The sequence below is a fragment of the Phyllobates terribilis genome, unplaced genomic scaffold (assembly GCF_046119375.1).
Source record: "Phyllobates terribilis strain yellow unplaced genomic scaffold, ASM4611937v1 Scaffold_5__5_contigs__length_657084704, whole genome shotgun sequence".
NCBI lineage: Eukaryota > Metazoa > Chordata > Amphibia > Anura > Dendrobatidae > Phyllobates > Phyllobates terribilis.
In genome coordinates, this window is record NW_027362765.1 from 565,483,607 (window position 1) to 565,497,106 (window position 13,500).

At 42.1% G+C, this 13,500-nt stretch overlaps 1 protein-coding gene across 2 annotated transcripts in view; it reads right to left on the reverse strand.

Moving 5' to 3' along the window:
• Positions 1-13,280, reverse strand: part of GRID1 (glutamate ionotropic receptor delta type subunit 1) — a 1,896,881-nt gene extending 1,883,601 nt beyond the window's left edge. For both annotated transcript variants that reach the window (XM_073685862.1, XM_073685863.1), the window contains exons 1-2: positions 12,960-13,280; positions 9,652-9,807 (exon numbers count right to left, since the gene is read on the reverse strand). In XM_073685862.1, the coding sequence (XP_073541963.1) occupies positions 9,652-9,807; positions 12,960-13,038 (235 nt within the window). In that variant the 5' untranslated portion in view covers positions 13,039-13,280. The remainder of the gene's footprint in view (positions 1-9,651; positions 9,808-12,959) is intronic.
• Between the last annotated feature and the right edge of the window lie 220 nt (positions 13,281-13,500).

Genomic DNA, 13,500 nt, shown 5'->3' on the forward strand with positions numbered 1-13,500 from the left:
ATCATGGATTGTATACACTGGTGTTCTCGGGAGGTGTATGGCAACATACGCAGCACACCACCCTATAGAGCTCATTAATTCACACACAGTTCTGTAACTAACTAGAACAATTATATAAAAAATCAGCTGCAGACTGTAATGATTGTCATGATCACCCTACGTCATACAATAGGTGCTATATTTAGTCCATGAATGCAAAGCAGATGCTAAGAAAGTATTACAAGGTGCTTCAAATATGGCGAGATGGAGAACAGAGCACATGCTTTAAGGGCATAGTTGTTCAATGATAAATCTATTTCTACTTGCACAACTTTTTTTTCTACAATGGCGATGTAATATTGCCCCCTGCTGCTATGTATTTTCTCCAGAGCGTGCTCCTGTTGCCTCCTCTTTCAGTGACTGTGCTGCCCACACATAATAGTCCAGTTATGACTTGTGGTGACTCCTGACCGTGATACTTAGTTATATTATCATTGTACAATGCAGAGGACAGTTGCGGCATTTCCCATGCTGACTCACAGTGGGATTGTGACAGCTCGGCTCCAATGTCATGGGTGGTTGTGACTTAAAGATAAAATGGGGACTCACCGGAAAAAAAATATTCACATAAATGAAACTTGGGGCAAGAAAAGCTCTATAATTCTCGACACAATCCCCAAATATTGCTTAGCCTTTTGCAAATACAACATTGATGAGTTATTCTTGGAGTAAGACACGAAAACCATTCTGAAAAAATAAAATTATAATCTCTCTGCAGGACCTATTGTCATTGCAAGTAGTAATTGTGGGCAGTTGAAGCCAGAAGCTTTATATGAGATTCTGGGGTTATTTTTATATCTGCCATAACCAAATTTGTACAGAATGGATTGTGTAGGAGGAGAAATACCTGAAACGCAGACAAACACACTACATAGCCAAGACCCGATCCACAGACAAACATACTGCATAGCCGAGACCCGATCCACAGACAAACATACTGCATAGCCGGGACCCAATCCACAGACAAACACACTACATAGCCAAAACCCGATCCACAGACAAACACACTACATAGCCGAGACCCGATCTACAGACAAACATACTGCATAGCCAAAACCCGATCCACAGACAAACACACTACATAGCCAAAACCCGATCCACAGACAAACACACTACATAGCCGAGACCCAATCCACAGACAAACACACTACATAGAGAAACCCGATCCACAGACAAACACACTACATAGCCAAAACCCGATCCACAGACAAACACACTACATAGCCGAGACCCGATCTACAGACAAACATACTGCATAGCCAAAACCCGATCCACAGACAAACACACTACATAGCCAAAACCCGATCCACAGACAAACACACTACATAGCCGAGACCCAATCCACAGACAAACACACTACATAGCCAAAACCCGATCCACAGACAAACACACTACATAGCCAAAACCCGATCCACAGACAAACACACTACATAGCCAAGACCCGATCCACAGACAAACATACTGCATAGCCGAGACCCGATCCACAGACAAACATACTGCATAGCCGGGACCCAATCCACAGACAAACACACTACATAGCCAAAACCCGATCCACAGACAAACACACTACATAGCCGAGACCCGATCTACAGACAAACATACTGCATAGCCAAAACCCGATCCACAGACAAACACACTACATAGCCAAAACCCGATCCACAGACAAACACACTACATAGCCGAGACCCAATCCACAGACAAACACACTACATAGCCAAAACCCGATCCACAGACAAACACACTACATAGCCAAAACCCGATCCACAGACAAACACACTACATAGCCGAGACCCGATCTACAGACAAACATACTGCATAGCCGGGACCCAATCCACAGACAAACATACTGCATAGCCAAGACCCGATCCACAGACAAACATACTGCATAGCCGAGACCCGATCCACAGACAAACACACTACATAGCCAAAACCCGATCCACAGACAAACACACTACATAGCCAAAACCCGATCCACAGACAAACACACTACATAGCCAAGACCCGATCCACAGACAAACATACTGCATAGCCGAGACCCGATCCACAGACAAACATACTGCATAGCCGGGACCCAATCCACAGACAAACACACTACATAGCCAAAACCCGATCCACAGACAAACACACTACATAGCCAAAACCCGATCCACAGACAAACACACTACATAGCCAAAACCCGATCCACAGACAAACACACTACATAGCCAAGACCCGATCCACAGACAAACATACTGCATAGCCGAGACCCGATCCACAGACAAACACACTACATAGCCAAAACCCGATCCACAGACAAACACACTACATAGCCGAGACCCGATCTACAGACAAACATACTGCATAGCCGGGACCCAATCCACAGACAAACACACTACATAGCCAAGACCCGATCCACAGACAAACATACTGCATAGCCGAGACCCGATCCACAGACAAACATACTGCATAGCCGGGACCCAATCCACAGACAAACACACTACATAGCCAAAACCCGATCCACAGACAAACGCACTGCATAGCCGAGACCCGATCTACAGACAAACATACTGCATAGCCGGGACCCAATCCACAGACAAACACACTACATAGCCAAAACCCGACCCACAGACAAACACACTACATAGCCGAGACCCGATCTACAGACAAACATACTGCATAGCCGGGACCCAATCCACAGACAAACACACTACATAGCCGAAATCCGATCCTGCCCGGCCCTTATCTAGTTTTATGTCTGCTGACACATAGTGAGGGGGACTACAAGAGTTAGCTACTGTCCCGAATGGGTACACCTTGTCGTGGTGGGATGGCGTTTATGCTTCTTTTATCAGTGTTAACTAATACCCTATGTTGTTTACATGAACTATTATTACTTATTTACTACAGGGTATTTGCTCATTTTGTTTTGATCTTAGGTTCATGCTGCTTAGTTTTATCTGTTAAAATGTCAGGCCCCATGCAATCCCGATGATGCTATTATAGGCAGTGGGGTCTGTCGGGGGCCATAGGTGTCTGACATGTAAGGAGTCAGGAACTGCAGTTAATTTTGTTGTTCTGCTACTATGATTGAGCAGAGCAATAAAATTAAAAGACTCTAATGTGAACAGAGAGTGATCAACAATGCAAACCGTAGACTACATGAGGCCATCTGTCAAGGAATTGCTATATAAGACTTCTGTCTGACAGATTTGTCAATTTACTACTTATCTTCTATGAGAGACTGTAACATGTCATCATTTAATTTTTTCTAGATTCCACATGAATTAGTCAGGAAAAAAAGATATGCATCTGTATGAAGTGAGAGGCATAGATGAGTAAAGTATAGGTCAATATACCTCCATGGGTGCTGTATCATGGGCTCCATAAAGCTCTGAGCCATAATATGGCCATATGCATAAGGCCCTAGCTTAATTCTCCTAGTAGTTGAATTTTCATCTTTGAAGCAAGGCTTTATTTACCAGCATCTATAGAGATAATCTGCACCTAAATAGCATATATAACCCATGTCTGGCTGACTTACTGCAGCATCAGCTACAGAGAAAATATACAGTTTTACACTCCCTGCAGCTGCTCACTTTCAGCTGTCAGGCCGGTGCACAGAGCAGTTGCAGTCATCGCTCACTATACAGTGTGTGCGGCTGTAATCACTCATCAGCACATTGATTGACAGCCTGCTGTGCAGTGTGCATATTCAGCATATGTGTGCAGAGCAGGCTGTCAATCAGTGTGCAGGGGAGTGATTACAGTGAGCTCACTGTGCAGTGAGCAGTGAATGTGTAGTGAGTGGTGACCGGAAACAAGCAGCTGCAGGGAAAACATAAGTTCATTTTCTCCTTGTAGCTGCTGCTCAAGTAAGCCAGATAAAGTGGATTTAAAGCCATTTACTTGCAGATTATCATTCGATCTATCTTTTTATTTTATTAAACATGTGTATATGTGTATGTATTGTAGTGTGAGTATATTTTTATATTCACCTACCGGCACTTTTTCTGGTGTCCAGCGCCGTTCTTCTCCTCTGCTCAGTGATGTCACAGCAATTGAGACTATCCAGCACACTTTGTGGTCTATGTGTGAGCCGAAAGTCTCTTTTTCAATGTAAGCCTATGGAGCCTCATTCTGACTGTCCATAGGCTTACATTGTAAAAGTCACTTCAGGATTACGCTGTGCTATGCATGACCAGCACAGTCTGCAAAGTGGTGACATCACTCAGAGAAGAACGGCGCTAGATCCCTGAGGAGGCGGTAGGTGAGTATATTAAAGGGGTTTTCCCACAAACAAAAGTTAATTTTCACCAATAGATCTTGGAATAATAATAACTCCCACAATTGGATGTGTTTAAATTAAATGTTCCTGTGCTGAGATAATCTTATAAATGTCCCCTGCTGTGTACTGTGTAATGGCTGTGTCTGACCATACAGGAACATGGTCTGATCATACCACATCTCCTGGGCAGGGGAGGAAACAAAAGAGTATACAGACATTACAGCACAGAATCACAGCTGATTCTTTCTTTGAGGTAAACCATTGTTTAAAAACAGGCAGTGAAATGTTTTACCTCACAAAAAGAATCAGCTGTGATCCTGTACTGTCCTGTCTGTATACTCTTTTACTTCCTCCCCTGTCCAGGAGATGTGGTATGATCAGACCATGTTCCTGCACGGTGAGACACAGACATTACACAGAACACAGCAGGGGGACATGTATAAGATTATCTCAGCACAGGAACATTTTATTTAAACACATCCAATTGTGTAAGTTATTATTATTCCTAGATCTATTGATTAAAGTTAACTTTCGTTTATGGGAAAACCCCTTTAATAGACTCACACTACATTACATGCACATATACACAGATTTAATAAAAAAATATAGATTGAAGGGCGTCTTTAAGCATAACTTCTGTTCTGTTGCTGCCTCCTGCCCAGCTCTCAACATAACTGTCACAAATGAATGAAACATTGCTCTAAAATAACATATGTTTCTTATATAAATATCCTCATAACTATCGCCTTAAGGTAACAATATGTTAAAGATATCCTGCAACTACCATTAGATAACACCAACATCTGTCCTCAATATGAAATGAAATACATATGGAGAACACTTAAAGAGACAATGGAGTATATGCTGCAGAGATGCCACTACTACAACAGTATAATCTGTTGCATACTATTCACCTGTAACAATGTCTTTATGGGGCTCACCAATACACTGCTTGTTAAGTTCACATTTAAATATTATATCTATGGATGAGCTAATGGAGCCATCTTTTTAGGGCATTAATAAATTTACAATGTACTTATCTGATATCAATGCCTAGAGCATGTTGGCCGGGAAATTACATGCACTCTGTTTCAGACATCAGGAACTTTGATAAGAAGACCTACTGTACATTTAGCGTCTGCTGCTCAAAAGTGTCTCTCTTTATGGTAAAGCAAACTGGAGAAAAGACTAAAGAATTGTGATTTCATTGACTATGATAACAATTATGATAAGTGAACAAATACATTTTAAGATATTTCTCATCCTGAACAAGTTTTCTACAATCTGTGGCTTTCCAGATGTTGGGAACCTAATACTACCAGCATGCCACCACAGCTAAAAATACACTAATTGGTCCCCTTAAAATGTCCATAATTATGTACCGAGTTACTTGCTGGTATTTTATATGGGAATATAGACCTGCAGCAGTATTGACATTTGGAATGCCCTTTTCCAGTTCCTATTTTGTTAGATATAATAGGGTGGGCCGCTTAGTTTAAATTTGGTACGGCTCCTTTACAGAATATTTAGGCTGAGCTAACACATGTCTCAGCTAAATATAAAAAGGTGTTTAATACAGTGCAAAAAAACGCTGCCTCCCTAAAATCAAAGGCAAATAGTAGTAGAGTATGGGCTTAATTATTTCTATAATGGTTGTATATTTTCTTGTTAAAACATTTTGCATCCAAACATGGTTGAAAAACAGTCCGGTGCAAATTTGGACTTATATGGATTGCCAATATTTTTTAGGCTATGTTCACACATGTAAGAGCCTGTGCACATATTGCAGATTTGTTCAGTTTTTGTCGCATTTCATCGCAGATTTGTCCTAAAACCTGAAGGATTTCCTAGTGACAGCAAAGTGAATGAGAATCCTGAAGTCTCGTGCACATGTTGCTTATTTTTGACTTGCAGATTTGGTGCAGATTTAAATCTTTCAGCTTTTTTTGCTGCAGATTTCACTCATACTAATGAGTGTGGAAAAATCTGCAACAAAAAGGCATGTAAAAAAAATACATCTAAAATGCGCCCAAAACGATTATACAGTATTTTACTCTTTGTTTTTCTTCCTGAGAAAAGTGATTCAGAAATGGTGCAGAAATTTCTGCAATAAATACTTAATTTGTGAACATACCCAAGGCAGAAAAAAATTGCAGGAATGTCTTCCTGTTTGTCCTAAATATGTCACATCTAGAGTATGATATGAATCAATGTACCACAACCTCCTATAATCAGTATTTTAAAAGGGAATCTGTTGGCAAGTCTTTGCTGTGTAATCTGAAGACAGCAGGCGATAGAGACTGAGGGCATGTGCCCACGATGCGTACCAGCCTGCGGCCCCGACGTTGCGGAATAGCAGCCGGCGGCTTCCGCTTATTATGCAAATGAGCAGCGCCATTTTTTTTTCACCTGTGGGCTTTCCTCATAGAGGTTAGTCTATGGGGAAAGTTCACATGTGGACCCGCAAGAGAAATTGACATGCTGCGGATCTGAAAGACGTGCCACATGTCAGTTTTCGCGGGTGAGCCCAGGTGCCCAGATACGCATAGTGGGCATGGGATTTCTAGAAATCCATCCACTATGCTGTAACATCTGGCCACTGCGGATTTGACACTGCATAGACACGCAGCTTAAAACCCGCAGCGGCTCCTGACCGTGTGCACATACCCTGAGACACATAATTCGGGAATGTGTCACTCGTCAAAGTGCGGGCTGTAGTTTGCTAACTGTGAAGGATTTATCACTAAGAGATTAACATTGCTAGACTAGTCCAGCAACTAAGCACCTCACTGTGTATGGCCATTGTATATGCAGAGCCTGGTGGAGGTGGGGTTAGCTTTCTCAGCTCCACTGCATTCTAAGTCTAAAGCTTTGATTGTGTCAGAACGGCTGCACCCGACTCCTCTCCCCTCCCCGCACTCCCTGCTTTCCACTGTTTTTTATGACAAGATGAAATACAGGACTTTTATTATATGAAGAAGATGAGTGCAGCTTAATTATCTACTATACTGACACATATACATATACACACATACTCGCACACATACACACACATACATATACATATTCATACACACCCACACCTACCCACACTCATACACCCCCCACATACACATATATCCACACACAAACACACTTATACACACATACACACATATATATTCATACACTTATATATACACACATACACACATATATATTCATACATATATATATATATACACTCATAAACACACCCAAACCACACCTACCCATACTAATACACACACACCCCCACATACACACACACACCCACACACACATGTAAACACACACATACATACGCACCCCCCCATTCACATACACACTCCCACACACAGACATATACACCCACAAACACATACGTACACACACTCATACACACACCCACACACAAGAAAACTAAAAACTAAGAGAAGCAAAATATTTATAAACTTTAAGGTTGTCTCAACTCTTGTCTTCTGGTGCTCACACCTTTCCTGCCCCCTGGCTTCCTGCTCGCTGGGGGGCGGTGCACTCTAGATAACTGACCGCTCACGCTGGCAGCATGACTGAGCTGATGGCCTATACTGAGCGTTCTCCAATGCTGCTAGCACAGGCAGCTTTTCCTCTGTAGCAAGGGAGAAGCACATGGACACTACTTGACCAGATCTACCAATCCAGCCAGCGTCAGAGCAGCACTTGCAAACTACAGTATATAGCAAACAAAGTGCAAGTGCGCACTCCCTGCCTAGGAGACCAGCCTCCTTTTAGGTGGATGGTAACCTTGGCAATGGGCCGTACACTATAGTATTAAAAATCCCTCCATTCTTGAGAACATAAAGTATTTATAATAACAGGTATATTGCCAAGTTGCTTGTTTACACACACCTTGAAATTGTATCCATTTAAAAAGATGAAACAACCCTTTTAATATTATAGATTCCTTCTGGGAAGCTATACTCTGTGCGTAAGCATAAGCTAAATGTAAATACTAACAGTATCATACATTGCATGATCTTTCGTAACGACAATTACATATTAATATTCTATGGTAACTAAATAGATTGCATGGCATGATTCTTGGAGCCAAATAAGTAGCAAAAAGGCATCTTTCATACACATAATGATGTGCTGCAATCATATCCTTTACATGTCAATGGTAACTGCCTAAGAAAGTAACAGTTGTACAATAGTAGCACAACTTTCAATTTACTTGTATTGGGAGAAAGTGGATTAACATAGAAATTGCAAAAGTTTCCATACGCAGAGGTTGCAGGGCTGAGTTTGCCAGTGTGGCAGAGTAGAGTTTGTCATTTATTATGGTGTGCCGGGGGTAATATGCTTACTTTTAACATGGCACAAAGTTTTCTTTACTAGAGAATTACTTTGAATTACTAGAATAAAAAAAAGTAACAGTAAATGAGAAAATACAGGGAAACACTTACAAGGCTATCTATAAATGTATTTATTTGTTCAACCTCTTAGGATAACACAAAGGAAAGCATTGTGTGTCATTTTGAGCCTTTTGAAATGGTATTTCTGATGTATAGTGAATAGAGGAAATAAAAGCTGCCCGAACTAATACCATTACTATACTAAATGCAGTATTTTAAGAAGTGACCTTGAACCAATCCACTTTCTACCTTTGGAGCAGAAAAAGCTTGGCAAGCACTTCTGATTGCTCCAGTGTGAAGCGATGAGGGATCCTCCAATGATTTATCATTTTCTATTTGCTCAATGCCTAAGTTTCCAATAACAACCGACGAAAAAGGAATAATCAATTCCAGAGTCTTGGTAATTCATTAATGCAATCCTGCACTAAAAATGCCACAGCAACACAAACCAGGAAGGCACAGCCTCACTCGCTGTTGTCAAACCTAGTTAACCCTTCAAAGACTGACAATAAATAACTGACAAGTGATTGGTACTGGAGGAGAGACCATAAATCAGAACATTGGAGAGTGCAGGATCATCATTTACAAACTCTCTTTTCTGGTAACACAGCGCCCACTAGCGGCAGAAGAAAAGTTTCGACAAGCTTTCATCCTAAGAAAGTGAAAACACAATACCTCCTTTGTGACATACACTGCCATTCTGCCATAGGGACATTCTGCAGCTGTGAATCCCCAGGAAAGTGAAATGATGTCACATACACATAACACCCTTCATCTATACAATCAAGGTCTGTGCTATGTGAATCATACAGTATAGACACCTACAGCTAAGGACAATAGCTGAATAGGTTTTTTACAACCTTTTTGCAGAAAGTAGCTTGCAATTATTAGCATCATACTAATTGTTCCTTATAAAAGTGGCCTTCCAAGTGCTCTTACACACTGCACACTTACCTTCCTGGACAGCTTGGAAGGGATTGTTAGGTTCTATAATCTTGATAGTGTGTCCAATTTTTTCGCTTTGTAAAATGTCATCATTGAGATTCAGATCTGACACGGCCAGCTGAAAGATTTCATTGTCCTTTGCTGCATTTTCTTCAAATATTGCACCTGTTGTGGAATAAAGAATCCATGAGTGGTCCTTCATCGCTGCATGAGAGGGGATGCAGGTAGTCACCAATGTGCAGTGGTGGGCTGCTGGCCTTCTCAGCAGTGGGCAGCTGCTGCAATCTATCAGCTGATGACCTTTTCTATGAGGGCTAGCTGCCCTACAAGGAACTTATTAGTTACATAAAGGGTTGCTGAAGCCATTGACATATAAACTCAATTTAAATGGTTTCTTTACAGCTTTCACTGCACAGTAAAATATTAAGTACATTGTAACTCATTGCTGCAATGTTGAATCTCAAGTTAACCCCATCAATATAACCAGATCCTGGAGAACTTCCATTTATGCCACATAGCAGTATACAGTATAATATATGGCAGTCCCATCAGTATTCCTAGGGCAAACATGGTTTGAATGCAAAATGCAAAGCAGAAAATACTGGACTGTACGCTAACTAATAGTGCAATGAATCCATTACAGCACATGGAGCAGGTATATGAAATGTGGAGCATGCAGTACATTTCTCCATATTAATGCTCTGTTAATGCCTCCATGGGGGCTGAGGTTTTATTGAAGTGTGGCCTCAGTTCTGTCATTTATAAAGCATAGCTCATTCACTCTGTATGTGTAAATCATGCAAGGTGGATAAGAGAGAGGCATGGAGACAGCAGGAGAAATATGGAGTGCTTTTCTGATATTCTAAGGGGTGGAATTCTGGTCACAAGCGGCCAGAGACACTGACAGCCCAGATCTGGATGACAACTACATACTTAGCGCTTACACAATCTGTCAGTGATAGCCTGAAACCCCATGGATCTCATCAGTGAAGACAAATGTGCAGTGAGATTATCAGAAGGTCTCATCACTCTGCAACACTTTGCACTGACATTAAAAGGGGGTCTCCTCCACAAGGATTCTAGTTATAGAAGACAACTGTGTAGTAATAGAATATTACACAGGGATCTATCAGTGAAGCTAATGTGCACTGACATTAAAAGAGGTCTCTTCCACAAAGGTTCTCCTTATTGAAGACCACGGTGTAGTCATAGCTGTGCAGTAATATTACAAGGACATGTCTAGAACTATGCAGTATTATTACAAGGGGTCTCATCACAGCAAACAGCTGTGCAGTGATATCATAAGGGGACATTAACAATTGAGACAGGGGTCTCAGCATTGCAATCTACTGTTCTGCAATATTACAATGGAGGTTTAATGAGTGCAGGCCCCCACAGTATGACATGCTGTAGAAGCTTGTGTGCACACCCTGTTTCAGCCGGCAAACTTATCCAGTAGTGTAATAGTGCTCTGGAGTTCTAGAGCAATGCCATACATTGGTGTAATAGTTCTCTGGAGTTCAAGAGCAATGCTATATAGTGGTGTCATAATGGCCTGGAGTTTGCATTCTAGAGCAGTGCCATACATTGGAGTAATAGTGCTCTCCAGTTCTAGAGCAATGCCATACATTGGAGTAATAGTGCTCTCCAGTTCTAGAGCAATGCCATACATTGGTGTAATAGTGTTATGGAGTTCTAGAGCAGTGCCATATAGTTGTGTAATAGCGATCTGGAGTTCTAGAGCAATGCTATACAGTGGTGTAATATAGTTCTGGAGTTCTAGAGCAATGACAAACAGCAGTGTGATAGTGCTCTGCAGTTCTAGATCAATGCCATACAGTGGTGTAATAGTGCTCTGGAGTTCTAGATCAATGCCATACAGTTGTGTAATAGTGCTCTGGAGTTCTAGAGCAATGCCATACAGTGGTGTAATAGTGCTCTGGAGTTATAGAGCAATGCCATACAGTGGTGTAATAGTGCTCTGGAGTTCTAGAGCAATGCTATACAGTGGTGTAATATAGCTCTGGAGTTCTAGAGCAATGTCAAACAGCAGTGTGATAGTGCTCTGCAGTTCTAGAACAATGCCATACAGTGGTGTAATTGTGGTCTGGAGTTCTAGAGCAATGCCATACAGTGGTGTAATAGTGCTCTGGAGTTCTAGATCAATGCCATACAGTGGCATTGGTAACCGCAATGTTACTAGTGCTGGAGAGGGGATCAGCTAATAGCTCCTTTATTTGAGGAGTGCAGCCTTCAAAGTTCATCCAGTCTTATTTAATAGATCCGCAATGCTGTGTGCTTGGACAGGCTCCCTACATCCACTCGTGGTTTCAGCATGGCAAGTCACTAATCCATAAGCCTGGGATGATGTGACCCACATCCACTATCACCCCCTTTAGGCATTCCTCTGGGTATATCACTTGCCCTTATGTTTTGCTTTCAGTCTTCTTAGATTAGGTATGCCATCTGCTGTATGTGACATCAGTATTACCTTGTTGGATTCATTGTGCCAGGCGCCTGGCTCTGAGCTAAGCTGCCATATCTATGTGCATCTTAGTCGTGTCTGTCGGTTTTTGGCTAGATCTAATCTGCATTAGTCTCTGTATCTTTCCTATAAGCCTGCAGTCTCATTGCCTGTCTCTCATCCATACATCGCAGGCAGCACACATGCAGCCTTTCATCCCCTCCCCCCTTGTTCTATTCAATCCCTGATAACCACATCTGCTATAAAGCTTCTTATTATACCCTCTCTATATGATGAAAGTTACCTCCTGGTAGGTGTCTATCCCACACTCAGACCTACATGCTGCCTTTGTCAGTCCTAGATTCAGGATGACAGCATTGAGCTTTTATCCATTATTGGCTGCGGTCATGTTAAAAAGACAGAATCATTAGGACCAGTAATCTTCGCTTGTGATAAGCCTCTGGCCTCTGCCCACCAAACTTGGCTCCTAGCGCTTCCAGCCTCCCCAGTGCTATAGTCGCTGTCCATGGTGCTGGCAGACAATAGATTTACAGTTGGACATAAGCAAACAAGTTTGTGATGATCTCAAAATCAGACCCTATGAAAGTGCTATGCAGACATTACCATCTCTTCCAACCTGTTCCATGCAGATAGGTGCCCATCACAAGCTGCAATCAATAGCATTAACCCCTAACCTCAGCACACACACATACAAGTTTTCTTAGCTGGGCTGTTGCAGCATATCTCAGTAGGAGTTGGTTGCAGCCTTGTGGTGGTTTAAGGAGACAGATCTCTGCCCCCCATCCTAGTGATTATCATCATTATCATCATCATTATTATTATTTCTTCTTACCAATGTGGATGATGGAGTCCGCCCGTACTGACAAACACTGAAATATCCAGGGGAGAAAGCAGAGCATCAACACTTCCATTTCCAGCCTTTCAAACAGCACATCAGCTCGGATTTGTTGGAGTACAGAGACAAGAATGATGAAAATGCTCTCCAGATAGTGAGGGTAGAGAAGAAAGACAAAGCAGGGTAGATCCTGATAGGATTTGGATTGCAATCTATACAATACAGCTTAGAAAGCTTAGACAGGGAAAGCACAGACTTGCAGCTCTCTCCAACACTCTATGTGTGTCTGAGACCCAACAAACAGCAAACTGCGGAGGACCCCCCTCCTTCTCCTACCACGTGATTGCAGAGACTCACCACTCAATATAGTCTTGGTGAAAACACTGAGCGATGGAGAGATGAGCTCAGATGGGGAACACTGGAGCATCTTAGTCAAAAGAGAAAATCAGGAGGCTGCCAGGCACATAAGCTACAGGGCTGCCTGCCTAAAAGCTGGGACACTAGGTGTGAGAGATCAGGGTGGTCCACAGATGCTGAT